Raw genomic sequence first — 26,738 nt, 5'->3', positions numbered from 1 at the left:
TCTTCATCTCCCTGTCAATGACAATCACTGAAGCCTGGCTCATAACTGGCTCAAACCTAAGAGGTGATGCTCCACGGAAATACAGAAAACGTACCACAAGCTCATCTACACACAGTTATTCACCAAGCAGGGAAAACAACAAAACCCCACATGGACACTCACCCCAGGGTAGACATACTTTCTTGCCCTTTCCCTCCCCACTGTCAACGTAGCTCAGTCCAAGTGGCTTCCAAAGCACCTTGAAGGTGTGTGTAAGCTACAAGAGGGAGCCAGGCTGCAGGGGCACACTGCTGATGAGCACAGCGATGCTCAGATTAATCATAAATTAAGACACTTGCTGCGGTTCAGGAAGTTTCCTGTATGTAACTGGTAAAATGAGAAGGCGCCGTATCCTCTCCACCTGCCAGGCAATTTCTGTTTCTCTCAGGTGACTATATAGTGTGCCTTGGGCACCTAGGTAAGGAGCACAGCAGCCTAAGGTTAGAGGAGATGAATCTAGGCTAAACCGCTGTTACCAGTAGCTTTGAGTTCCCACCAGCCATGACCACAATTCACAGATAAAACAGACCAGCATGCTGACAGCTCTTTCCAATGCTTCTCCTGTCAGTCCTGATGCGGGAGGCCTCTGGAAGGAGTCTCCCTCTCTCCCAGTATGCAGTGCAAATATACACATGCTGTAAACATGAAATAAACTGGTAATTAATGGACTCTGTTTGTTCAAACAGAAATAACGGACAGACTATGAGCAATAGCGAATGCATACAATTGCTGTCCTCAGGCTGAACCCACCCAGACTTTTCTCACCCTTGGCACAACTGAAAGGCTTGCAATGTGCATGTAGCCCAAAGGAAATGTGGGTACTCTGCATCTCCCATTAGCTGACCCACAGCACATAGTTTAATTTAAATTTTATATTCTGCAAAGAGATGATGTTCCTCAATGGGCTGTAAATACTATTATAACCACTGGAATACATAGAACTGTAATACAGCAACTGAGAATCTGGCCCAGTATACATCAGCCACCATCTCTGACCAGTTTACTGAAAGACGACGTCCAATCCAAATATATTTAGTCTGATAAACAATGTATTTCCTCTTCCTGTGTTCTTCACACCAGAGGTGCTTAAGGCCTACTATTGTAGCTGAGTCTTATTTAACAGAACACTGCCAAAATGGAAAATTTCCCAGTTTAATCATATAATTAAGTTGGATCTGTATTTTTTCCCATCTTTTAAAGAAGGTCAGATTTAATGCTAACCTAAATGCAGTCTCTGCTGACAAAAAAATGGAGTTGTTTATTTGGACAGGTTGCTTGGGTGGGTTTTTTTTTTTTTTTTGAAAGAAAATTAATTCTGGGTCAACCTTAAGGATTAAGGCAACTCCAGATTTTGCTTGCTAGAGGCATATTCCCAAGGATTTTAAGGATTTGCTTCAATATTTTTGGAAACTTAAAAATAGCATCTCTCTCCCTACTAGCTTTGTCCTTTCCCACTCAGCAAGCCCTGATTTTTGACCCTGTGTTCCCAGTGGAGCTTGAAGCTAACGCGAGTCTTTCTTGTATCTGCTGGCATCTACAACAGCCTCATCCATACCATTACCAGCCAAACAAGAATACCTCCCAACCATGCAGCAGTCAATGCTGAGAAGGCCAGATCCTGATCTCTCTTACACCACCTCACATCCAGAGTCATAAGCGCTCCAACGAAATATGCTGACAACACGGTTTTGCTTCTCCCCCACCCCAAAGTTCAACTGAGGGATTCTTGGCTAGTCCTCTCTAGCACCGCTGGCCACTTTGTGCCCCACCAATTTGAGTCTTAGAAGCCAGGAAATAGTTTCATCATCAAATTTGTGTCACACACCAAAAGCCATTGCCTTTTTCTTTCCAGCAATCTCAAATAATCAGAAGAGCTCACCCTGGTGAATGGCTTTCACAGAGAACATCCTCCTGCAACTCAGGCAGCCTGTTCAATCTGGGAGCAGAAGAGCAGCTACAAGTGTCCAGAGAGGAAGGTGAGTTAACAATATTTCTTTTGTCAGACGTTATTCCCTTTCTTGCTTTGACCTGGGTTTCACCCACAATCAGGTATGAAAAACAGATCTAACAGGGACTCCTCTGCTTCAGAAAATCATGACTAAAAGGACTTTCTTGGTCTTTTGACAGTTATCACAGTGAGGAAGAAAGAGTAATTCCAGATTAGGTTCTTGGAAATGTGGAAACATTAGGACACATTTTCTCTACACTAATCCATCTCTCATTGGTCATCAGATGCAGAAGCCTAAAGAGAAGATGCTGACAGATGTGCAAAAGGAGATTGCTAGTATCCTTTCTGTTAGTGCCAATGTAAAAGCAGACAACGCTGGCGACAGCAGCACCAATTCATCATAATCTTCTGACCTCTAAATATAAAGTAACTTATCCCTAAAAAATGCAGACTGACAGTAACAAGAACACAAACTACTCTTCCTCGGAGTACCAGTTCCCTAGGATGCCAGACATCTGCCTAAACTAACTTCTGTGAATTTGGCCCGTTGTTTTGAAGTTGGTAATTCTAACTCTACTATGATTTCAATGTCTTAAATGCGCCCCCCCCCCCCCCCCGTTTTAGAGACACTTATTCAAGATGTAGATGTTTCATGTCAGATTAAACTATTTCTGGAGTTCAGTTCACATAGATCAAACCACCTCCAAAAATAAGTGCGTTCACCCAGCAGCCCTAAGAACAATTAGCATAGTGGCGAGCTCAATCCATTAGGATGAATTTAAGTTAAACTTGCACACAAATGATTCAACTGGGCTATCGCTGAAGAACAATTAAACACTAGCATGTTTATCATTCCTAAGCATCAAAAAGCCATATAACTTCATTTTTTGTCTGAGAATTAAACATCATGTCATTGCCACAACTTACTTGGAAACCTTTCTTACTAGCACCTGAAGACGCTTTTCGTCTCTGTATCTGTGTATTCTCACAAACCCCTAAGCAACTCTGAATGACTTCTAGGCAGTTTCTGCATCACGTTTACCTTAAAATTCAGTGTAAGATTTCAAGAAATTATTCTTTTAGCTAGAAATACACATCCTTTGTCTTACTATTTCCAACAAAGGAAAGAATGCACAAGCTAAAAACGAATGTTACTATCAACTGCATCAAGTCCGTCAGGCATTTAAATTAAATTTATGTAGGATACACTGATTAAATGTAACGAAAAGCATCTTCTAGCATTAGACTCGTTCAGTTAGCTCATAATTATCAACAAGGAACATTTCAGCACAAGTTCTGTAAACCCAAAACACTCTGAAGATACACAAAAGGTGCCAATTATCACCTCATTTTCTTAAACCAAGCAATCCTCACCCCTAGGTTCATTGATTCCTTTGTAACACTTTTCCCCTTCTCTTTTGAACTCTTTCCGTAAGAAATAAACCCAGGCCTTGAAACCTTTCAGGTGAAGCGATGTTTGCAAAAAGACATCTTAGGTTTTTGTATTTTCCTCCTTCATGAGCAGGCTATGTTCTCCTACATCAACGAAAAAATGCATCTGTGTTTTTTTGGAATTAAACAACGTAAGGCAATTAAAGATTGAGAAGCAGTCACGTGAATGATGAACATGAACCTTCCCATCGGTAATGTGGAAGAGGAGGAGCTGAATTGGATCTGATTTATAACCCCATGTCCTAGGCTAGGCCTGAGGATGTCCATCTCTTGTAGCAAGGAAGCAAATGGTTGTTGCCTGCACAGATAGCATCTTGCCCAGGTTCTTTTAGGTGGAAGGAAGATGCTAAGCAGGTGCTTGCTAAACTGAAGGCCATGAAAAATCATTTGGCTCTTCACCATAACATCAAACCTAATTCATAGGTTTTTGGCCCCCAAATCCCAAACTGCATGTCAATCTGATTTTGAAAGTTTACGCTTAACATGTCGGGGGGGTTCCCAAGTATCACTATCATCAGTTTCTTCCTCATCTTCCTGATCTTCCAGCATTTCATCTTCCTCCTCATTCTCATCAAACAGCTCTATTCCAAGTTCTAATCTTCTTTGCCTTTCTGCAAACCACTCTCTGACCTGCTCATATCCCATGTGAGATTTGGCTACCAGTTCATCGAGGTCTTGCTCATTTAGGAATTTGTGTTTCATATAGTAGTCCTTCAGGATTGCTGTTCCAGTTTTGAATTTTATGACAGACACACCTCTGTCCCAGCAATTTAACCTCTTGCTTCCCCGGGGCCTCCCCCGAGGCCTCCCTCTCCCCCTCCCTTTTGGTCTTCCTCTCCCTCTCTTCCTTGCAAAGCCTTGGCCGTTCAGACTGTTTGCATTGGCGCTCTGGTAATAATAATACCATTTCAATCCACCATTTTTCCAGGCATAGCGAGTATCTCCAAACCAGCTCACAATTTCTGATCTTGGGAGCCCAGTTTCTTCTGCCAGCTTGTTGTATTCTTGTGGAGACGGCCACTGAGTACGTACGAAGGAACTTTTAAGCATGTGCAACTGCTCTGGTGATTTTTTGCCTATTTTGCTTGAAGTGGAACACCCTGATTTTGCTCCTGCTGCTCCATCTCCCACAGATGTTTCTCCAGCCTCTTCTTTTGAGCTGCCAGCATTGCTCTCATTCAAGTCAGCTCCCTCTTCCTTTAAGACATTTGATTTCCTTCTTTCTGTAAACCAGGCATCAATCTCTCTCCTGGTCAGTTTGGTTTGGGCTCTTAACCTATTCATCTCTTCATCAGTAAGGACAGGGTTATTAAGAAAACTCGCTTGGAGGACTTGCAGCTGTTCAGCAGTCTTCTCTTTGAATTTCTGTGGGGTGAAATCAGGAAAAGCGCTCCACGATGACTTGCTCTGCGGAGTAACTCCCGTTGGGGACTCATTCATTTCATCGCTTGAATCAATAACAATGGTGGCACACGAATCACTGTTGAGATGAATCCCATGATTATTCTTTGAGTTTCTCTGATTGTAGCGTGTATCGCTGAACCACTTTTTGATCTCTCCTTTAGTCAGGCCCGTTATTTTCATAAGTCTAACAATTTCTGAATCTTGAGGAAACTGATTTTTAAGGTAGCTGACTTTCAATTCTGCCAGTTGTTCCTTAGTTTTTTTTGCTCGGATGCCGAAGGAGTCAGGATTCATCAGTGCAGATTCATTTTTGATAGGCTGAGGGGCTGGAACGGCAGCTACTTGTTTGGTTTCTGCAATAGGCTGAGCAGTGTGAATCTGATTCTTCTGTAACTGTGTTTGGTTTGGGACTCCCGCTACAGTCAAAGCTATTGGGGCTGTTACCGGTAACGTATTTGCACCTGCAACTTGAGTGAGAACAAGTCCCGGCTGACCAACTATTTGGCATGTCTGTAAAATTGAAGGTAAACCATTGCTAGCAGCAGAAATGTGTGCTGGAATAACGGTAATTGTCTGTGGCACAGTATGCACTGTGCCATTAAATTGTTTCCTCCTTGCTTCCTCCACTTCCTCCGGCGTCCAGCTCACACCATGTTTCAAACGCTGGGCAGAAAACCATATTTTAATCTGTTCCTCTGTGTACTTGGCTTGAGTGGAAAGAACAGTGATTTCCGACATGGTTGGATATGGGAATTTGTTGTAGGTGTTAAGCAAAAGAGGATTATTATCCAAAGCAGTATTATAGGCTGGAATGCTATTTACAGGTATTAGGACTTTTGGAATCAGGTTTGAGTTCTGTGGAGCTGTAACAGCTGTTATAACCTGTGCCACCCCAGGCTGAAGCACTGGTGCTGGAGTCACTACCGCACTAGCCACATCTGCTGCACTGCAAACAACTGAATGGCTTGCTTTTGACTCAGAAACTGCCGGTGGTGGGTTTTCTACTACTTCTTCAGAGTTTGGCTCATTTTCAGTTCCCTTTTCTTCACCAGGAACGTCATCAACTACATTGTGGAAAACAGCGATACGTTTAGTCTCAGTTTTGTTTTTCATCATTTTCATAATAGGAGTTTTGCTAATTGAGATCCCTGATGAGGGGACCTCAGAAGAGTCGGCCGGTTCAGCGTTTTCTTCTCTAACAAAACTCCCATCAAAAGTGAGATCGTTTACTGTTTGTTCAAAGATTGTCTGATTATTACGTTTCACCATGGTCAATTTAAAATTCTCCTCTCCAGGGTGGTACTTCAAATTATGTTCTGAGAGAGCATCATATCTTTTGGTAAGGAAATTGCATTCTACACAAACGTAGGATGAATTTAATACTACGTTGGGATGTTCTGAATCCACATGAAAAGTAAACATATTGAGATCTGGAGTTTGAAAAGTACAGTATTTACACTCGTAACCACCTTCTACTTTATTTGTATTTTTCTGATTGTCTGAATCCACATACTCATGAACATCCTCATCACTTGTTACACTCTCTGCTGTAGGGTTATCTGCTGGCGCAAGTACAGGTGGCCCTTCCTCCAAGTCTGATACCATTTCTAGATCCGGATCCTGCTCGTTGGCTAAGACCATGCATGGTGTTGTTGATTTTCGTTTACTTGCCATGCCTGTTATGTGAGAATGATACTGACGGGTCAGATACAGACTTAGCTTCAAGCTCTTCTTGATTAATAATAATGGCTTTCGGTACTTCAAGTCAGTTCTTGTAAAGTCTCAACATTTATCCCATTAGCAGCTTTTCTTTTGTAGTGCAATCAAATTAAAAATAGATAGTTGAGGATGAAATGTTGAGACACACTTTTAAAGTCCACATCCACCACCTGTAGCAAAGAAGAGACAGCGGAATTAGTTCAATTTAAAGAGTAACTTCTATTCTGCTACATATTTTGGCTTAAGGTAATTCAGTCCTTTGGGGTTCAATCTGCCACTGTTCATCCCCTGAAACCAGCAGACCCATTCCAAAAAGAGATACTCAAAGCTAAGTTAAGAAAGGCAAAATCCAATCCACTTACTACAGGCTGAAATTTGTTTTAGTTCATATCAATGCAGTGAAAGGCATAAAACACAGGATGGTGTAAAACAGGTAACTTTCTGACTGTTTCCCTTTCTTCAGAAGCCTTTTTCTTGGCACAATGCTGAGTTCAGTTGTCCTACGTAATTTTTGCATTCTTGCCTTTGGACTGCTTTGCCTATGCTATGACAACGTCTCTCAACTGCCCTGTGAGCTCAAGTCCTTCCTATCACAAACTCGACCCCAGTATGACACCTCCGCTACTGACTCTGACATGTCTTTCATGTCAGAGATTGTGAAGGGTCCCAGAAAAGGCTGGTTTAGAGTGTTTCTCTATTGCATTATATATGAGAGCATGAGCATGTGCAAGGCCTTTCTCCCAAGTTTGAAAACAGGCAAAACAATGCCTTTTTAAGGCACTTTGACAGACAAAAGATTATTATCCTTTCTTCCTAGCTCCCCAAATGTCGTTCTCCAATTGAAGACCAATCCCAAACCAATAAAAGTTGATTGCTAGCACATGGCAATTAACTAAAATCTGTTTTCATGCCTCTAAGCATTAACAGGGACATGATTGATTGTGTGAACTGTACCAGAGAGAAAAAGCATTAGACTGATTTAGCAAGCAGAAGCCAAACAAAATTATGTATTTTCTGTTCATAATTCCTTGTCCATTTCTAAGAAAAACTAAAGTACCACCAATAAATTTGAGGCCTACAGAAATTCAGAGAATAAATATAATCTTAAATAATTAATAGACTGGAGTGAGTTTTATCCCACAGGGACCACAACTAGTCTGCTGGAAATGACGCACAAACTTCTACAGAGGGTTATAAACTCTGTAATAGTTTTCTTCTTGAAAAAATCAGACACTGATTCCTTATGCCAGAAATTCTATAGGCACATGAATTTTTAGACAGTGGAACATCATCTACTTCCCAAAGTGGGGGCATGCTCAAGTTCAAGGGGAATATTCAGTAGCTGTTTCAGAAGGTTTTGAAAGGGAACAGCATCTAACAGGTCAAAAACAGAAGGCCAGCTTTGTTCACAACAAACTCTTAAAGGAAAAAGAACAATGTAAAAGAAAGAAAGGCAGTTACAAGAAATGAAGGGGAAAAGAAATACTATTTTTTCACCGTATGATAACATGATTCTTTCTTTTTGATTATGGGAGGGCAGAGGCTGTGGATAGGAAGGAAGGTAAGTAATTCTTAGCTTCACATTTTTTCTTTAGGCAAAAGACAAAAGTGTTCATCCGTAGCTGCCACCCAGTGCTGCTCCACAAGGTCTGTTTTTGAAACTGTGTGCCTCACCTCACTTTTTCATAAAAATCCTCCCAAATGTTTTTAACAGTCACCCTCTGCACTACTTCTGTGCCTACATCCAAAGTGCACAGCCTGACATGATAGGCTTTTTATGCCAAGGATACGGTTACACGGCATTAAGGACACTGACAATGCTCAATAAATCTTGGGTAATCATCATTCCAGGATGACAATTATTTAATAGTACTGGAGTTGAAAGATATCCTTCTTCCACAAGTTAATGCTGGCAGTCTGTAAAACTGCACATAAGTGTAAAAGATATTTATTTTAATGTATATACAAAGTATGTATTGCAGGCCATCTCATTTATCTTTGCAGTGAGAGAACCATGAAGCAAAGCTAAATGGATCCATTTGTCTCGGTGTCCTGAGGGACAAGAGGTAGAGCATTATTAACCGTACTGCTTCTCTATGGGGCTAGAGGACTCTTGACAAAAGAAAGACAACTGCCAAGACTCAATGTTGAGAAATGCTCTTGGGGAAGAGCTGGGTGGTATTACCTAATCTTTCTGCAATCTTGAGTAAAATTTCAGAAATGCCAGAAATGCCCGTTTTCAAAAGCTATTCAACAGCTAGTTTTGCTGACTGAAGTTGCAGTTTGAAAAGTGACTGTGGTACTCTGCAGTGCCTCATCCCTAGTGCAGCATGTAGGATCTATATGCAGGGCAGCCTGAGCAAGCTTAAGGGCTTCTTGAGGGTCCCATTCTGGGATGGCACAGAACGCAAATGAAAGCAACGTTTGACCTGACATGCAGTGTTGAAGCATGCTTGAGATAAGGCTGGAGATAACGAATAAAATGGGAAACCTGTCCAACAAATCAGTGTTTTCCTCCAGCCCCCTCATTTACCCAATAGCGTTCATGGTGCCTGTAAGCCTACAAGTCCATGTGCAATTGCATCACCTGCAGCCTTTTAGCTAAATCTCTGTATCACCTCTCTGTTTGCTGTGGTTCAGTTTCACTCACGGTGCACGGGCAGATTATCCTATCCCTCCACTGTTTACCAACTGAGCAACACGCTTCTTTGATGCAAGCAGGTCTCAGGAAAAGAAAGCTGCATCTACAGTCTTCTGACTACACTATGCAAGATTTTTTGTTTTTTTTTTAAGGATATTGTGATTTCAAAACCCTGTTTAATTCAGGGCTATGAAGAGCTATGACAGCGTTCACTAAAATCTCAACAAAGCGAAATCCTTGCAGCCCTTCCCAGCCTTCTTTCCTCTACAGACTTTACAGAAACCTCCATTCCCTTCTCCTTGGTGCTAACGGGATTATTCCATCTGTAGCAGCCTGCTTGACATCTTCTCTCAGTTTACCAGGGGATTATGAAAACTCACACTCGAGTAGTTTATCAAACCAATTATGCATCACCCTTGTACTTCAGTGCCTCTAAAACACCTCTCCTGTACTGCTTACAGGAATGCCATGTGGGACCTTGCTCTGTATCTTGACTTCAGTAAGGTTTGCAACATCCCATTCCAGTAGGCCAATTAATCCAGCAAAAAAAGAAATCAGATTGGCTTGACATAGTCTGGTTTTGACAAATCCACCTTTTTAAGAACCTTGATACAATTCTCTAGGTTCTTGCAGACTGATTTTTAGTAAATTCTTCCTGTATAATCCTGTATCATCACTTTTTTGCCTCGGTCTTCACCAGCAAGTCCTCGAGCCTCACCGCCCAAGCCGCAGAAGGAAAAGGCAGGGACTGGGAGAATGAAGAGCTGCCCACTGTGGGAGAAGATCAGGCTCAAGACCACCTAAGGCACCTGAAGGTGCACAAGTCCATGGGACCCAATGAGATCCATCCACGGGTCCTGAAGGAACTGGTGGATGAAGTTGCTAAGCCACTCTCCATCGTATTTGAGAAGTTGTGGCAGCCCGGAGAAGTTCCCACTGACTGGAAAAGGGGAAACATAACCCCCATTTTCAAAAAGGGAAAAAAGGAAGACTCGGGGAACTACAGGCCAGTCAGTCTCACCTCTGTGCCTGGGAAGATCATGGAGCAGATCCTCCTGGAAGCTATGCTAAGGCCCATGGAGGACAGGGAGGTGATTCGACACAGCCAGCATGGCTTCACCAAGGGCAAGTCCTGCCTGACTAACCTGGTGGCCTTCTACGAGGGAGTGACTACATCAGTGGACACGGGAAGGGCTACAGATGTCGTCTGTCTGGACCTCTGTAAGGCCTTTGACACAGTTCCCCACAACCTCCTTCTCTCTAAACTGCAGAGGTAGGGATTTGATGGGTGGACTGTCCGGTGGGTGAGGAATTGGTTAGATGGTCGCATCCAGAGGGTACTGGTCAACGGCTCAATGTCCAGATGGAGATTGGTGACGAGTGGCATCCCGCAGGGGTCCGCATTGGGACCGGTACTGTTTAATATCTTCATCAATGACCTAGACAGCGGGATCGAGTGCACCCTCAGCAAGTTTGCAGATGACACCAAGCTGAGTGGTGCGGTCGACACGCTAGAGGGATGGGATGCCATCCAGAGGGACCTGGACAAGCTCGAGAAGTGGGCCCGTGGGAACCTCCTGAGGTTTAACAAGGCCAAGTGCAAGGTCCTGCACCTAGGTCGGGGCAACCCCCGGTATCACTACAGGCTGGGGGATGAAAGGATTGAGAGCAGCCCTGCCGAGAAGGACTTGGGGGTGCTGGTGGATGAAAAGCTGGACATGAGCCAGCAATGTGCGCTCGCAGCCCAGAAGGCCAAGCGTATCCTGGGCTGCATCAAAAGAAGCGTGGCCAGCAGGTCGAGGGAGGGCATTCTGCCCCTCTACTCTGCTCTGCTCTGGTGAGACCCCACCTGCAGTACTGCGTCCAGCTCTGGAGCCCTCAGCATAAGAAAGACACGGACCTGTTGGAGCGGGTCCAGAGGAGGGCCACAAAAATGATCAGGGGGATGGAACACCTCTCCTATGAAGAAAGGCTGAGAGAGTTGGGGTTGTTCAGCCTGGAGAAGAGAAGGCTTTGGGGAGACCTTATTGCAGCCTATCAGTACTTCAAGGGGGCTTCTAAGAAAGATGGCGGCAGACTTTTTAGCAGGGCCTGTTGCAACAGGACAAGGGGGAATGGCTTTAAACTAAAGGGGGGTAGATTTAGACTAGATATAAGGAAGAAATTTTTTACGCTGAGGGTGGTGAAACACTGGCACAGGTTGCCCAGAGAGGTGGTGGATGCCCCATGCCTGGAAACATTCAAGGTCAGGTTGGAGGGGGCTCTGAGCAACCTGATCTAGTTGAAGATGTCCCTGCCCATGGCAGGGGGGCTGGACTAGATGACCTTTAGAGGTCCCTTCCAACCCAAACTATTCTATTCTATCCTATCCTGGGAATGAAGATCCTGTTAACCGATCTGTGATTCCCTATGTGTTCTCCTCCTCTGCTCATGCCTCTCCCTCATTTAAGACTACGTACCGTGTTTGCCTGTCTCAAGTCTGCTGAGACCTCCCCCCATTCTCCATGAATTCCTGAAGATCATCACTAACGGTTCAAAGATTGCTTTGGTTTGTCCCTTACAAACTTTAGGGTCAAATATATGACTTAATATTGTTTAAGATCTTCTATTTTTGTCTGGACTGTATTTTTATCCCTCGCTGTTAATATTAAAATTATATTACACATTTTGGCTTGTAATGAAATATTCCAGGTGTTTGCTTTATGTCAAAAGCAGCATTTTTCAATGAAAGAATCTGGAGAAAAACTTTCAATTAGTTGCACTCTTAGTCTCTGAAGACATTCATCACTGCAATCCCCTTCTGTAATTTTACCTCAGATTTTCATACAATTGACATTCCTAGCAGAACCAGCCCATGAAACAGGCATTTTTCCAGGAACATAAAAAAGTAAGTGCAGGCATACTTTTTTGAAGGTCCGGGATCTTATATTTTATCTTTGAGCAGGCAATTGCTCAGGACACTGCTCTTCAGAAACAGACCATGAACAGTTAATAATCCCAAGTCATTAATAATTATAGTAAAACAGATTTATTCCAGAGTGGAATTCAACATTTAAAGTTGTCTCTATAGCAGATTTGGATAAAGATTTATATAAACATTTTCTAAATGCAGGCAGAAACCTTCTGCCCCTTTGATTATAGTTTGAGAAGGTAAAGACAAAGGGTTGACAGCAGAAGACACACATAAAAGAACCTGTTTCTAGCACAAATTTTTTACCCACCTCTTCCTTCCCTCCCTTAAACAGGAGCAGGTGATGCAGCAAGAAAATAAATGAGATTACAGAAAGTGTTCACTGTGTGTTCAGGTTGTATGCTTTATGAAAAGGCATTTCTCCCTGCTTGCTGTACCCAGCGTGCAGGAAAAGCGTGCCAACAAAAAATCCAAACCCAAATAATGTGATTTTAAGAATATGCACAAACAGGGTGGCTCAGGAGAAGATGAAGCAATAGAAATTGCTTCTAACTTTTAAAATTACCTAGATCACAAATTGCCTGCGACTTCTCTCAACACAGAAAACTTTGTTTTGTCTTCTTATAGCTTCTGATTAATCCATGACAATATGCAATTGTTGAACCTTTGTTTAGCCTCCTTCTAACGATTACCATTTATTCAGAGTAGATGTATCTATGTCAAAAACTATTCTGCACAGAGCTCTGTACAGGCTAATCTGCTCTGATCTGTGCTGCCTCTCAGCGAGAAGCGTGGAGGACTTTGTTTAATAGTGCCATTTTCTTCAGTTGTTCATTATCGGCAAAGTTCAGGGGGCATTACTGCTTATGACTCCAAAATAAAGCCAAATCTCTATCTGAACCCTGCAATATTCACATTTGACTCCCATTTTAAAATGAGGTCTGGTTCTAAATCAACACAGGAGCGAAACTTGTCAAACTGATTTCAGTAGGACTTCACATGTGCTACAAAGATAAGGGCACGCTTAGGGTCCTTGCCGCGTTACGATTTGTAATGAGGGAGGCACGTACCAAAAACTACTGTACTGCCTGCCCATACGCAGCTTCAGGGTATACCAAAGCCAGACCCGTGCTGGAGCACTGGGAAGCCGACACAAAGCCCAGCAGAGGCTGAAAGGAGCCTGCCACAGGACACGTGACTAGACCTTCTCGGTTACCTCCTATCCCCACTAGTTTTAACGGGTTACGAGCAGGTTCCATCAAAGTAAACTTCAGAATTTCAGGCCAGAAGTGACCACTAAATGACCTAGATTATCTTTTTCTACTACAAAATATCCCCCAGGTACCTCTATAGTGAGCACAGTAACTTGTGCCACTGCTTTTGACACTTGAAGCTGTAACCAGTTTTTATGTCTGATCACATAGAAGCTACTGATCAAACATGACAAGTACTTAACAATCATGGGTGCACTGACGAAGAAGTACCTTTAACATATATGGTGCGTGTCTCTGCTCCTCAGTCACATAAGCATGTATTTTCTATGTGATCCAGTCACCTTGGCAGCTAAACCTCACATAGGCAGGTCTTTCTTTTTTGACCTCTGAAGTGTTCAATTCGAATTGTTAGCACTCAGTACTTTTAACATCAGACATCTCTGCATGATTATTCTTAAAAGTAAGTATCAGACTTATGTAAATGCTTATCGTATCCAATAAAATGGCAGCAGAGTTAGGGATGCTTTTTTTGCATAGTTACAGCTCTGTTTTGTTTTGCTTGCTGTGCTGTTACACAGAAAAAGGAAATGAGGAAGAAATAAATTATTGACCTGAAAAGATTTTTAAATGTGTTTTGGGCTGAATAAACATTTAATTCAACCCACAAACTGTTTCATATTGGGTTTTAAAAAAATAGAACAGTAAAAAATTATTAATTTTAAAAATTGTTTATCAAAAAAGTTTCCCCTTAAAACATCAAAACAAAAGGTTTTATTCTCCTGGGATTTCCTTCTTTAAAATGAAACAATCTGGCACAGACATGATTTCACAAAATGTTCCTTTTGACTTGAATCTGCATTTTTTTTTCCCAGATGAAAAATTTCTAGAGACCTTCATTTTCCCAGGCCCTAGTCTAGTGCTGGAAGTACAAGACCTTCCTTTCACTTCCCGGAGTTCATGTCCCCAGACACCTTTCAGCTTCTTCAGAGACCAAAGCAGCAGTTCTACAGATGATCTCCTTTGCTAGATAGCCCGACTCATTCCCTAATCATCCCTCGTGCTATACAGGAACCCCCGCGCTTTTAAAGGTGACACAGCTCAGCACAGATTGTCTCCCTCTCCTCTCCCCCTCCTCCACCGACTGCAACTAACCATACGTGCCCTCATCACATTGGAAACCAGATTTCAAATCAGCTGCTATCTGCTTTCATTAATATTTGCTTGTCACTGTAGCAAAATGAGATCTTCTCAACAGCAATTAGCAGCCTTGGGAGCTCTCTACCCTTAAACAAGTGGGACTAGGTCTCAGGTCTTACCAGCTCCCAATGCTTTTATACCTCCTGCTAGGCCAGTGGCATTTGCAGGAGCACAAGAAGCAGCAGCAGCTTAAGGACTACGTTGATGCATGCGAATACAATAATCTAGACAGATGGAGGAGGAGAATCCATGTAATACAGGTGGTTTAAAGCAGCCTGTAAGTGTGCATGACAGGCATAAAAGCATGATCAAGAGCAGGTAACAAAACATCCCGCAAATTCTACCTTGGATACAAAAAGGTGGTGATACATTATGACTCATAATTCTGCCCCCCCCCCCCTTTTTTTTTTTTTTTTTTTTTTTTTAAACAGCAGAATGCATTTCTCAGACCTCAGGGCTAGATCCTTGCCAAATTTCAAGTTCCTATGTCAAATCCCTGAGGCACAGAGCTGTTCAGAAAAAGAAAGATAATACGGCTTTTACATTGAGATTGCCTCTCTTCCCCTCCTTGCTTCCATCTTCCGTTCATTTTGCTCTTGAACCAGCTGAATGTTTCCCCAAAACTCAATGAACAGAGAACAAAAAACAGCCTCCGAATAGAAACAATGTGTGAGAAATTCTCATTTCAATGATCATGAGAAACTGAAAACAAGAATTTACAATGGACTCACCAGGTGACACTAATATGCACCGCTACATGCTCCACATGTACACACAGACTTGCGTACACCAGGATACAGACCCATAATTTAAGTAACTTGTAAAGGATTCCAAAATACTTGAAATAAATGTATAAACCCAGTGTTTGTATGAGCCAGTGTTTTATGAATGAGGAAAAAGTAAGGACTTGGAGTGTCACTTGAGAAGCAAAAAAAAATTACATTCTATTGCACAGACGTAGGTTAGCTCATGTCAAGGTGAAGACTTTAAGGCACATTATCAAGGCTGCCACTACTCTTCAGAGCCTCGTCCACCACTTAGGCCACCGTGGCCTTTTGCTCACACATGCTTCCTCAGAACTTCTTCTGCATGCCCTGGACCCACCTGCTTCCCACCCCATGCCCTCCTTAAAGCCTCCTCCAGCCTCTTAGGTCTGCTACCACTTTGTGAGAAGGTCAAGGAGCGCCGAGTGCACAAAAAAGTCCTTTATTTTCTTTGCCACATGATTTACTTCTCCATGTAGGAAGTAAAAAATGTGAATTTGGAGCTGATATTTTAGAAGTTTTTTTTAATGTGGCTCCAGAATGCTTCCAGTGTCATATAACAGCTTTACAATTGTAAGCTGAATCATATAAATTAAGGACAGACAAAACCAAGAATTCACCTCATCCCTACTGACAGACTGCTCCATACCGGAGAGATGCAGAAAAATTTTGTGCTCATACTTGCAAGCACAGCTGATCTTACAGAATTTCTTCAGGCTGTTATCCTCTGACCTGATCCAACCAACGCTTGTCACGCAGAAGCACTTTCACAACACAAATACAACACTTAAGTTTCCCTCTCCATATTCAGGGTACTTGGTCACTGCCATTAAGTCCAAGTATTCCCAGTGCAGCACTAAATTACTGCCAGGACCAGCGCGAGACTGGCAAGCTAGCTCAGGTTTACCTGCCTCTCACTGCAACACCAACATACTCTTGGTCTCCTACAGATGAACATCACTTTAGGGGCATGGTGATGGTAGAGTAACAGCATCTGAGCACTGGCAAGGAACTGTAAACAGTTGTCTGGGGAGGTTGTGGAGATCTGCTGGGAACTTTTAAGGAATTTCCATCCTTGGAAGTTTTTAAAACTTGGTAAGACCCCAAACAACCCTATCTATCTTCACAGTTAATTTTGCTTTGAGCAGGAGGCTGGACTAGATGATCTCCAGAAGTCCCTTCTACTCTAATTTTTCTCCCCAGGATTTTGGGATGTTTCAGCTTAAAACTAAACCGACTACCCAGTTTCACTTTTTGTCTCTCATGTACTAGTATAATGGTAGAAAATTAGCACAGCAGGATTTAAGTGGAAAGTATGTAGTTAACTAAAACGCTGTGCTTAAAATGAATAGCTGTGGGGCTGCTTTCTTTTTTGCATTAAACACCATAAAAAAATCGGATTAGTTTTGTTTTAAAATATATAGATAGTTTAAAGCTGCATAAATATCCTAGGGTCAAAATCATACTCTTACTGATTTAAATGAGAGTGGGCAGTAGAATTTTATTAAAAAATACTATACGTGTTGATAAAAACACATTTCAGAAGCAACAGAAAAGTCTAAAAAAATTTACACAGCACAAAACAGGGTAGCATCAGAGTTGGGGGGAAGGAAGAGAAGAATCAGTATTATGTTTAAACCTCCTATTATTTAGAGTAGGAAAATCAAAATCAGTTTTAGTCAGAAACACTTTGGTAATTTACATTAATGTTTCAAGAACACACTGAACACATTCCCTTATATGAGTAACACCTATCTAATTTACCAACATTAAACCAGTCATCCTCATTAACAGCATCGATGACTGCCTCAAGTACTGTTCTAACTGTAAACAGGTAAGTTTTTATTAATGGGATAAAAGCACTGAGAAAAAAAAAAATCAGTATTAAACCAGACAGTTTTTGTTCATATAATTTTTTTTTTTTTAGAAGGAAGTTGTCTTAGTTAACCAAGTTGGAAATTCTTAGTGAAAACACTGAATTAGTGGCAGTCAATGGCTAACCTTATAGACAGACATTCACTTTGTAGACATCTGCACTGAGTGAAGATACGAATTATTTTCTAGATGACAGAAGTGTCCTGCCTCAAAGTTGAAAAAGCAGGACAGGTTGTTTTCCATGTAAGATCTCCAATTCAGGCTTGAGCATGAGCTCTGCCAGGGCTAAAATCTTAACAGACATGGATACATCATCACAGAAACAATAAATTTCATCTAATATGTATAAAAAAGTATCATATTTTGTCTCATAAATCTGTAGGTTTAAAAAAAAATAGTCATGCTTGAATAAATGTATTCTTAGATCTTCTACACATTTACAGTAGTTTAATTTATAATACAGACATCTTATGCTGCTTAGGGGAATTTTTAATTAAATTTTAATTTCCAACCAAATGCAGTTTGACATAAATTGGGAATAACAGGAACTAATCATTATCTGAAAAACAAGATATGCATAATTCACTGTTTTCTAAGAAAATGACAAAAAGTAAAAATTAGTACTCTGAGTGAGCGTATGTTGAGATAAAGGACTGATAAAATAAATAAAATAAACACTCACCAACAGAATTTATCCCTTTACAAAACAAAACTGCAAACTACCACGATATCAAACAATGAGAATCATTTGCCATTTATGAAAGTTATCAAAAGCACAAATGCAAATCAAGATTAGAAGAAATCATTTAAATCAAGGTTCCCCACATGCAGATTTAAACGGTGATTAAATCACCTATTTTAAACCATTTTGATTTCTATCAATTATTCCAGTTCCCATATATTAGTATTGTTTTTGAATTAATGCATTAGTTAAATGGTATCTGGGGAGAGATAGGGGAATACAAAGATTGGTAAGGAAAGGCAAGACGAACATGTCTAGTGTCATTATTAAATCAACCAAATTAAGAGAACCCAGGATATGACTGGGGTGTGGTACTCAAAGAGAATGTTTATGAGAGTGTCCAAGTTTAGCATAAGAGAATAGGCAGGCCTGGAAACCCCACCGGAATAAGATGCATCTGTTGTTGTAGGCAGCCCCAGTAAAATGTTACTGGTTCACTAGCCTGGGGCAAGCTTCCCCCCCCCCCCTTTTTTGACAGCCAAGTACAATATTAGCTTGCCTTTTTTTTTTTTTTTGCCATCATCAAGCTGAGGCCGGGTAAGAATATTTTGTGTCTAGACTAATAAATGTTTGTAAGGATTTTGCAAGACTGGTTTATGGGAACAGAATCCACTTTTTGTTTTTCTGCTGGAAAAAGCAGCATTAAAAGCAAATGAGCACCATCATGCATTTGTTTTAAATTGCATATTACAGCACTGCTATTTTGTGTGCAATCAATACATAATTTGGAAGAAAAATGCTTTTAAAATTCAAAGCTATCCCTGAGCAGCTAAGGTTCTCTTGGAAACTGAAGGAGGAGTCTGAAATTATTGTTCTTTTGTTTGCATCCCCCAGTGGGAAAGGCAGCACACAACTAGAAACCACTGTGCTTTGAGGCAGCATGAATCATTAAGAATAAAGATCAACCCCCCCCTTCATTTAAACATTAGATACTAAAACTGAATCTAGGACAAAGGTGAATTAAACAGACGCTTTCCTTCCTAAGCAGTTAGTGGGTTAAATAAAATATCAAAAGGGACTATATAAATCTTGTAACTTCCTCTACTGAAATTAAAAAAATACTTATATTTTGCAAAACACGGCCTGTCTAGACGCCAATTACAAGCATCAGCCTAATCAGTGGAAATTACTGGGATGTGCATGGGCCAAAACCTACATTTTCTTTTTAATATTTGTTTTGGAGGGCGGGGTATCTCAAGATGAAATGGCTGACTGAGCTTTTTATTTCATTGCTTTGGGTTGAAATGACTGAATCTTTCCACACAAAGTAGTGCAAAGAAGCTGCTCTGGTGCAAAGCAATCTTCAGTCCCAACCCTCCAGCAAGCTCTCACCCTCAGCCTGTCTCTCACAAGAGTCAGCTCTCTGCAGCATGCAGACTTAAACGCTGCCTGGTAAGGAACAGGGCTCCTGTTCAGTAATTCACAGATAGCAACTTCATGAGGATTACATCCAGAAATAGGATATTCACTCACATAAAGGAGCATATATCCGCAAATTCTGCCCTTAGAACCAGCTCGTGCCCATATGCATCTGGCCTAAACTGCAGTAAAAGTATTGCTTGCTTTTCACCAGTAAGCATGTGTGACCACAGGGTACAGTGTTCGCACTGTCATCAACCATGCAAATATTAATACACTGGAAAGCTTTCAAAGCAAAGAATTCTGCAGTAGAATTTCAGTGTATTCAGCAACATAAAACTTCTCCCTCTCTGAACATTATATACAATGATTAATATATATATTTCTAAGGATGTGCGCATGTGACTATTTCTTTACTGTGTGTGGAAAGAGAAAACTTACTTTACTTCAATATTACTCTTATTTCTCACCTCTTCCCTCCTTTCCCCAAAAGAAACAAACAGCTGATATTAACAAGGCCTTATTTTTTTCCCCTGAAGGAACCAAAGAACTAGAGGATTTAAAAAAAAAAAAAAAAAAAAAAAGCTATTTGTCAAGAATCAGATTTAAAATGAATGTTTGTGGACTGTAAGATAAAACACCCAAAGTTGTAATCATTTCACACAAAAACAAGTCTCCTTCCATCTTAAATTATTTCTTTTAATGAAATAAAAATTAGTTCTCTACTCACCCACAAACTTCTCCAACAAATTTAAGTAAAATGTATTAAGAAGTCAAATTTGAAAAAAACTCATAAGATACAAGGAGTAAAGCTGTGTGGTTTTGCATCATATTTAAACAGATACCTACAATGCCAGCAGGGATCTTGTACAGGCTCCATTTCCTCCAACTGATCCATGCACAAAAAAATTAAACTCACGTGACACTTCAGGTATGGTGAACCTTTTGTCAGTCCAGGTCCCCACTGAGAAGTTTGGAGGACAGAGCAGTTAAGTATTCAACATTGCAAACAAGGCTGGACACTGTGCAGTGTTGAATGCTCCAAAAATTCCAAAGCTACAAATGTGTTCCATCTTGCTGGGAATCCTACTGAGAAACAGAAACCCCTGAGTTTTCACGCTTGCTCCATCTAGCTGACTTGGCAACTGCTGCCAAGTGCCTAATTACTCCTGATACAGCTCTGATTTGCAGAGTGCCCTCAGCTCCAACTGATGCTGCTGAAGGCAGCTGACCTATGTATAAAAAGGCAGTATTTTTCTACTTAGAAAATATACTCCAGATTCCTAGTTAATCTTTACTTTCTGAAGAAGCATACAGCTGTAACTAAGGTTTAACTACCAGTCTTTTACAGGCCAGGTAGTAGTAATTGTTCTTTCCTGACTCCTTCCCCATTCTGCCCCCTTTACTCTTTTTAGGACATACAACATTCCTAGATCTCATTTTGACCTAATTACCAAAACAGAGCCTTACACCCATGCACAGAGCCAGTAGAAGAGTTTTAAAATCAACAGCATTTTGACATACGAAGCATGTCTTTCCATTATAACACAGGGAGGAAGGCAATCACATTAGTACCATGTTTTGTTTAGGTTAATATACCGCAATTTTTAGGAAAGCCAAGCTCAGAGTCCTCTACCAAGACTGCCTCAGACTATACAAATGTGCATTTCCACCTATGAAGTTCTTAGCACCTTTGTAAGGTAAAACAACGTTACAATAATCACACTCAACCTATAAACAAGGATTCAAGCCTTAAAACCTATATAAAATGATTGCCTAATTCACAGTATTCGTTGTAAGCTAACAGCTATTTCCTATCCAATATATGTGGTTCATAACATGCTTTGAAGGTTCAGAGTGCGGAACATGTGGAACTTTTACCATAACCATTGGAAAGTTCAAAAGCTCATTTCTGTCCTTCTGTCTGGTGGGGTGAATTTGGCGCTCACAGCACTCGCAGAATGATGCTGGCTTTCCAAAGAGCGAGGGCTGGCGTTATGCATGCCTCATTACACAGTTCTGTCTGCCCACTGTTTAAACAAAACTGCCAGCCTTCAAGGCTTGCTTCAGCCACGACTTCAAATTGTGGGTCCCTTGACAGCATGTTAAATTCCTTCAACTCCTAGTGAGACCAATGGATAAGGAAGGTGAGCAGCAGACTGCAAAATACCACTGGGGAAGGCCAAGCTGCACAGAATGAACCTAAAATACCAAACTCACTTTCTTAAATGACTCCAAACACAATGTGAAGCCTGTTCTTTGGAAGTAAAATACATTGAGCTCCTTTAGACCTGTTAGGCACAAGCAGAGGTCACGCTGCTAAAGGATGTTTGCAACATTAAGTTCTTTGCTATCTTTGACATCATTTAAGGACTGCAAAAAGTAGCATATTCAAAGTTCTTTACCATTTTTCCTAAAGGTTCTCTCATCTAGCCACATCCGTTCCTCTTTTAGTCGTCAGCAATTTTCCTAGTTTCTGTGCTTTACATACTGCCCTTTTTATATTTTTAACGATATAACAAATGTACTCTACATTCCAGTTCTTGCCCCTTTAGATCATACTCTTTGTCAATGAATTCTATTGAACTTCAAGATTTACTATGATCTCAAAGCTCTTAAGGATAAAAGAGTGGTACACATCTTCCCACAAGTGACAATAGCAGACTTTTGCTCAATTTGGGCTGATTTCTGAAGCTGGTTAGAAAGGATCCACTGGTAGTAAAGACACTGTTCTATGAAATGTGCTACAGTTCACTGAACTTTGAAGGATATGAAAAAGACTTGAGTGGACCTTCTGAAGTTCCTTCCAGTTCCTTGACAGAAAGACAACAGAACTGGAAATGAACCATCAGTTAAAGTGATGCGAAGCACAGAATTATGAAATGCCATCTGGCTGGTACAGGATAAGGAAATGTATCATTTTTGGTGGCTGCCACCTCCACAGAAAAAGAAACAACTGTTTATGCAGCAAAGTGGTTTGAATATTGGGAAGGTCCTGACCTAGCCACAAAAAAATTAAAAAAGAGAGGAAAAAGGAGAGAATATGAATTGGCATAAAGACAATAACTTGGAAATAATAATAATAGTAATAATAATAATAATAATGCTGAAAACATAAGAAATCACATGCCTCTGACAGCCTGAAGAAAGAAGCTGCTTTAATGCCTAATTTTACAATATTAGAAACTGAAATAATAAGAACAGAAAATCATATTCTTATTGGTATATATTCAACAAAGGTGATGCTACATGAGTAGAACACTAAGATCAATATTGCTGCCTATTTAGGAAATAGAAAGTAAACAAAAGAGAAAGGGGAAATGGTACTATATTGAAAATTGCACCACTTGTTTACAAGTCACTGACAACCTGGAGGCAAACCATCTTGGACATTTATGGATCAATGACCCTGCATCTAAAGCACAAGGAAAGGGAATATTGACCATTAATACACAGAACAGAACAGCACGTCCATGCACTCAGCTAAAAATGTTCAGAACCTTCCCCCACCCCATGACCCCAAAACTGTTATCACACAGGACCTTAATTTAATAAATAGACACTGAAAAGATCACTCTGTAAATTTTGCAACAGGCTCAGGATTTCTAAAAATTAGAAAACATAAAAATACTGAATTTGACACCATGGAATTCTTGACTAGACCTCAGCTTGACAAGTAAAGAGAAACTGATCACCAAAATAAAGATTGGCTGTAGCTTAGCTGCAAGTGATTGTGCCTTGGTTATATTTATTATGTGCAACCAGAATTAAACCCTGTCTATATGTACTTGGTGCTTTAGAAGTTCCAGTTTCATAAAGCTGGAAAAAATCCTGAACTCAAACTTGAGGAAAGAATCTGACTTCGAAGATATATGACTATTTTTTAAATAAGACTCTTCTAAAGTCACATCTGAACAAAAGGGTCACCAATGTCAATCATAACTAGGTGAAAACATTAACCAAAATTTAATCCTTTCCCTCAGACTACATACAAACAAATGGGGGAAAAAAAGAGGGGGAAAGCTCAAGGATAGCAATAAGCTTAAGTGAAATGCTATAGACTGCTCAGTGAAGCAAAAGACACAAGAAACAGGTTTTTCGGTACAATAGGAACAAAACAAATCCTAACAATAGTACGAAGTCCATTATTTGATAGAAATTCTTCAGTACTGAGAAATCTACAAAAGGCAGAACTGTTCAATACACCGCTCTAACAGTCTCCAATGATATACTGGTACTCAGTGATAAATATTGTCTATTCCAATAACAACCAACAGTGATAAATGACAGCAATTAAGGCTAGACACCAGGACACTGGATCCAGCTAAAGCACGCACAGGTCATCAAGGGTGTTGCAAGAGAGGAAATTATCCAGAAGAGAGTCATAAGAAACATTAAGAGTAGAAAAGTATGCCTCACAAAGAAAAGCTCTACCTCAAACTGCTATGTTTTACAAAGACAAGTTTGGGGACAATTATAGTATACATGCACATTACCCAAACATGATAGCAGAGGGCTTTTCAGTCTAGCAAAGATACAAGAACCACTAGCCTGAAGTTAAAAGCAAAGCATTTCAGTTATAAAATAACCGTATCTACTTCTAATCGGCTCAGGAAAATTCATTTAACAACACAAGTGAAATAGACTGCCTTGCTAGCAATGTTTAAAGACAGTAACAAAAGGGTTTTCTAAATGATGCGTGCTTGCTCAAAGAGGTTGTAATTCAGGGCAGTCCTATAGTTTACATCATGCAGGTTGTTTTAAACAGGGTTTCTGTAAGTACTCACAAGCTTTCTTTTTTTGCATTAAATCCTTCTAAGCAAAACCAAACAAAACCCAAACTGCTGGTCAAAACCAACAGCACAGCTTTTAACATTCCTCTCTCATTCCTACGTTTAATGGAATATTTGTTTTCATGTAACAAATTTCATAATAAAATCCACTTTTTATTTATACAATGTTTATATGCACTTTGATATCCCCAATATGCTCTCTGTACATCTCTATTTTAAAAGTGACACCTATTCCAGCTTGCAGAGCAAGAGACATTTCAGCCTTCACTGTTTTACATGACACTTTGCGCAAAGTAAACTTCTCCATCCTTCCGTTAACTATTTAACCTACCAGAAAGTCCAAGCAGCTGAGAAATAAAGCACAAGTACCTACCAGATAGCGTTCGCTATTGCAGACACTCTGAGCCCTTTTAGAGATCCAGAACTGCCTCCATTACGTGATTTATTGAAGTCGGTGTTGATCTCCAGTGCTGCACATCCTGATCTAGGGGAGAGCCGAGCATCAGAATGCACCACAAAACCCAGACACCCCCAGAAGAGTAAACCAGACATCTTCCCCAACTTTGCCTGCACATACACCGTACTGTTCCTCCACGCTCGCCCCCGCTCTGCAACGCCACGGGATGCAAGACAACTCTGGAGCCAGAACTTCATGGCTCGTTGGCTGCCGTCAGTCTGTCAGTCAGTCCGTCAGCCCGAGCGCCAGTGCGGGCAGCCCGGTGACACCGGGCGGGAACTCGCCAGCTCCTCCGGGCACACCGAGATTGAACTTCTTGACTCTCCTTTCCGACTGACGAGTCAGACGGATCTTCCTCCGCCCTGTGGCGAGCAAAGCCACGCACAGCCTCCCGGCTTCACAGCTGGCACAGGGCGGAGGAGGGAAGAACGGGGAGAGATCGTCCTCGGACTCGAAGGGGTTTAACCCCCCTGCGGGCCGGGGGGGGAATGCAGCAGTCCGCTTTGAAGTTACGCCACGGCTCTCCCCCCGCCACGGCTCCTCCAGGCTGCTCGGAGCCCGCCGCCCCCGGCAGGCGATGCCCCCGGCCGCGGGGACAGCGCCGGCCGCTCGCCCGCCGCCAGACAATAGGGAGGCGGGCGGGGCGCGGCTGGCCCACCGCGCCCACCCCGCGGGCGGCAGCGGGGCGGCCGCCCCCGCCGGGCCCGGCTCGGCCCACCCGCCCCCGCCGGCCAGGAGCCGCCCTTGCCCCGGGGAGGCGCGGGGCGGCGGGCGCGCTGGCGCTGCCCCGACCCCGCCGGGAGAGCACCTGGCCCGCTCCCCGGGGGGAAGCGGGGGCGTGCGGGGGGCACGCCTCCCCGGGGGGGTCGCCCTCCCGGCGCCGAGAGCCCCTTCTCCGCCCGCGCCAGAGGCGGCGGGAGACGCGAGCCCCTACCTGACAGCGCCGCTCCGCCTCGCCCCCTCAGCCCGCGCCCGCGCCGCCCGCCTGCCTGCCTGCCTGCCCGCCGCCTTCGCTCACGGCCGCGCCGCCATCTTGCGTTTCACAAACTACTGCACTTCTTTTGGGGCGGGGGGGCGGCGGGTGAGCCGGGAACTCCCAACGCCGCCGGCCGCCCGGGCCCTCGCCTCGCCGCCGCCCGCAGCGCCCACTCGCATCCTCCCGGCGCCTCGCTGCCCCGGGGCGGGTGCGCGGGGAGGCCGGGCAGCGGCGGCCGGTGCCTCAGCCTCCCTGGCAGGGAGCGGGGGCGGAGCCGCTCCGCCGCCGCCCCGCCCGTCAGGCGGCGGACAGCAGCCGGAGGACGGCCCGGTCCAGCCGAGGCAGCGGCCGGCCGCAGGGGGCTGCTCGGCGCCGCGGCCCGGGGGCCGCCGGCGTCTTCTCGCCCTTCGGCCAGGCAAGGTGCCGGCGCGCAACGGCTGCGTCAGGGAGAAACGGGGGCGACAGGCCAGGAGGTCCCGGGTCGCAGCGGCGCCCTCACAGCGCGCTCCTCCGCCGACAAACTTCAGCCCCACGGTAGACCCTCCCGCCACGCACCCAGACGAGTATTAAGGACAGCGTCGTCTCTAGCCCTGTGAAGGCTTTTTCTCCGACGCCAGCCCCGAGTTTCCCTCAGGCGCCCTGAGCTGTGGCTGAGGGACGACATTGCCGCAGGGTCCAGAGCCCCAAACCACGGGCAAGTGAGCGCAGAAGTAACGGCCCTGAGGAAAAAAACCCACTACCCCCCCCTTTTTTTTGTTTAGTTACAGAAGTTGGAGAAAGGGAACCTCTTCCTTTAGTACATACCTAGATATTTTAGTCAGTATTTAGTTTTAACTCCCGCTGCATCCTTCTCAAAAATGTTGCTTTTCTACATACTATTTCTTTCATCGCTGTTTGCCATTTTGGTTCAGACACTAAAATAGGATTGTTTCCCTGAGAAAGAAAAAGATGTGGCTTGTGGGAACCATTAAGAGTTAACTGTTAACAGTTGGTCATGGAAGATCAGGATTTACACAATTATAATTAAAAAAACCCAACTGTATAGGTACAGTATCCTGTCGAGACTAGTGACAGGAAGGAGTTTGATGAAAACTTTGAAGAGCAAAAGTTTTGGTCCCAGGAATGTTTCTGGTTCCTCATTTCCGCACTGTCACTCTGGTTCAGTTTTTGAAACGGTCACCTTTGGGAATGCAGTCAGCAAACTGCCCCCACAGTCCCATCGAAAATTGGTGACAGCAGCCGAGGTG

At 42.7% G+C, this 26,738-nt stretch overlaps 1 protein-coding gene across 6 annotated transcripts in view; it reads right to left on the bottom strand.

Annotated features, from left to right (window-relative positions):
- ZHX1 (zinc fingers and homeoboxes 1) overlaps positions 1 to 25,495 on the bottom strand; it is a 31,013-nt gene extending 5,518 nt beyond the window's left edge. For 2 of the 6 annotated variants that reach the window (XM_076329155.1, XM_076329151.1), the window contains exons 1-3: positions 24,636 to 25,022; positions 24,432 to 24,542; positions 3,362 to 6,732 (exon numbers count right to left, since the gene is read on the bottom strand). In XM_076329155.1, coding sequence (XP_076185270.1) covers positions 3,893 to 6,517 — 2,625 coding nt within the window. In that variant the 5' untranslated portion in view covers positions 6,518 to 6,732; positions 24,432 to 24,542; positions 24,636 to 25,022 and the 3' untranslated portion in view covers positions 3,362 to 3,892. The other 4 variants (XM_076329152.1, XM_076329156.1, XM_076329154.1 and 1 more) reach the window with 4 other exon arrangements.
- Positions 25,496 to 26,738: the final 1,243 nt, after the last annotated feature.

This window comes from Aptenodytes patagonicus, chromosome 2, assembly GCF_965638725.1.
Source record: "Aptenodytes patagonicus chromosome 2, bAptPat1.pri.cur, whole genome shotgun sequence".
Classification (NCBI taxonomy): Eukaryota; Metazoa; Chordata; class Aves; order Sphenisciformes; family Spheniscidae; genus Aptenodytes; species Aptenodytes patagonicus.
This window is presented reverse-complemented; position numbering and strand designations above follow the sequence as displayed.